Source organism: Chinchilla lanigera, unplaced genomic scaffold (genome assembly GCF_000276665.1).
Source record: "Chinchilla lanigera isolate Chin_1 unplaced genomic scaffold, ChiLan1.0 scaffold00114, whole genome shotgun sequence".
Classification (NCBI taxonomy): domain Eukaryota; kingdom Metazoa; phylum Chordata; class Mammalia; order Rodentia; family Chinchillidae; genus Chinchilla; species Chinchilla lanigera.
Genome location: NW_004955515.1, coordinates 4,922,831 through 4,924,531, shown reverse-complemented (window position 1 = coordinate 4,924,531; position 1,701 = coordinate 4,922,831). Strand labels below are relative to the sequence as shown.

General features: G+C 57.8%; 1 protein-coding gene across 2 annotated transcripts in view; it reads left to right on the top strand.

The window, feature by feature from the left end:
* The first annotated feature begins 716 nt into the window (after window positions 1-716).
* LOC102025036 (chromosome unknown open reading frame, human C9orf89) overlaps window positions 717-1,701 on the top strand; it is a 13,195-nt gene continuing 12,210 nt past the window's right edge. The window contains exon 1 of one of the 2 annotated variants that reach the window (XM_005408899.2): window positions 717-967. In XM_005408899.2, the coding sequence (XP_005408956.1) occupies window positions 943-967 (25 nt within the window). In that variant the 5' untranslated portion in view covers window positions 717-942. The remainder of the gene's footprint in view (window positions 968-1,701) is intronic. The other variant, XM_013506882.1, reaches the window with a different exon arrangement.

Sequence of the window (1,701 nt, the reverse complement as noted above, 5' to 3'; positions counted from 1 at the left end):
CTAGGCTCCTGCTCCTTCTCCAAGGCCCATCTGTAAACTCCCTTCTTAAATATCCGGATTGAACAAAGAGTGTTGCTCAGTCAGTTTAGCAAGAACCCACCACCCTCCATATATGACTCCCCTTGACATCTGAAGGGCTTCCCACTCACCCACATCCCAGGTGATAGAAACCTGGTTGCCCTGGCCCGCACTCACCAAGAATCCTGTTAGCCCAATGTCTCAACCCGTTTTCTGTTGCTCTAACTGAATACTAGGCGTATTATACTGGGCGTATAATAAGAACAGAGGTGTATTTAGCTCATGAATGTGGAACTTGGCTCCAGCATCTCCTCAATATCTGGAAGACTTTCTTGTTGGGTTACAGCAGGGAAGAGGCGTAGGGCAGGTGAGAGAGAGCAAGCTCACTTTTATAACAAAGCCACTCCTTCGATAACCCATTAATCCTCTAATCCAGAACAGATGAATCCATTTGTAAGGGCAGAATCCTAATCACCTCTTAACCTTGTCACACTTAAAAATATCTCACAACGAAGATTAAATTTCAACATTAAGTTGAAGATTAAATTTCAACATTAAGTTTTTGTGGGGACACTGAAACCCCGGCAGGTGGTTTGGCCAGATCCCTCTTACTCTTGGTGTCTCCTCTTAGTAACATTTATTCACCAGATGAGCGGTGGTAGCAGATGGGAGAACTGAGGCACAGAGGCATACGGACCCAGAAGGGAACTCACAAACCAGGCTGGCAACGACGTCTCGAATCACTATGCTAATGAGGACACAGGGGGCACCGGTAAACCGGAAACCGACCGCCAGTGCGGGCTGCAGGCACCGCGCTCCTCCCTCAACCCAGGTGTCCATTTCTTAGCTGACACCCGGCCCATTCGCGTCCTGTGCGTCTGGGGGCTTCCCGTGCTGGGCACCAGAGCTGGAAAGGCCAAGACCATGACACACGGGAAGCAGGAGGAAGGTGGGAGACTCTCCCGAGGTCACCCATTCCATAGTCCGGGAAAGTGAGGCTCAGGCACTTAACTGACTTCCCTAGTTAAGGCCACAATGCCAGGCCAGGGTCCACTTTACAGATGAGGGAGCCGACAGGGCTGTCCGACCCAGGTCTCACACTGCTGAGTTCCAACCTGCCCCTGCATTAGGGGAGCGTCACAGTTCAGGCCGGCCCTATCCGCCTTGACTAAGTCCTGGGTGGGGGCTCCTGGACGCCCACCAGCCTTTCGATCCAGGCGTGACATCCAGTGTGACCTTGAGTAAATCATGTCACCTCTGCAGCTCACTGTCCGTATCCCGGAGGTAGGGCGCGGTGGCCCAGGGCGGAGCTGCGCGGCTGACTCAGCGACGCCAGACTGCGTAAACCACAGGGATTCCCCGCGGGACACCGGCGGGGCGGGGCCGGGGGGCGGGCGAGGAGGAAGGGCGCGGGACCCGGAGAGGCGGGACCCGGAGCGGCGGGACCCGGAGCCGCGCCTGGTATTGGGCAGGCTGTGCTGGGGGCGGGGAGAGGAGGGGCGCGGCGCAAGGGTGGGATGCAGGGCCCCGGAGTCGGGTTTCGATTCAGGCGCGTGGCTTCGACTGGCCGGCGGCGTCTGGGCGGGACTAGCGGGGAGGGGCGGGGCTCCGTCGGGGCGCGAGTTAGGGCTGGCGACGCCACCGTCGCGGTCGGGCGGGGCCTAGCGGGAGGGGCGGAGCCTA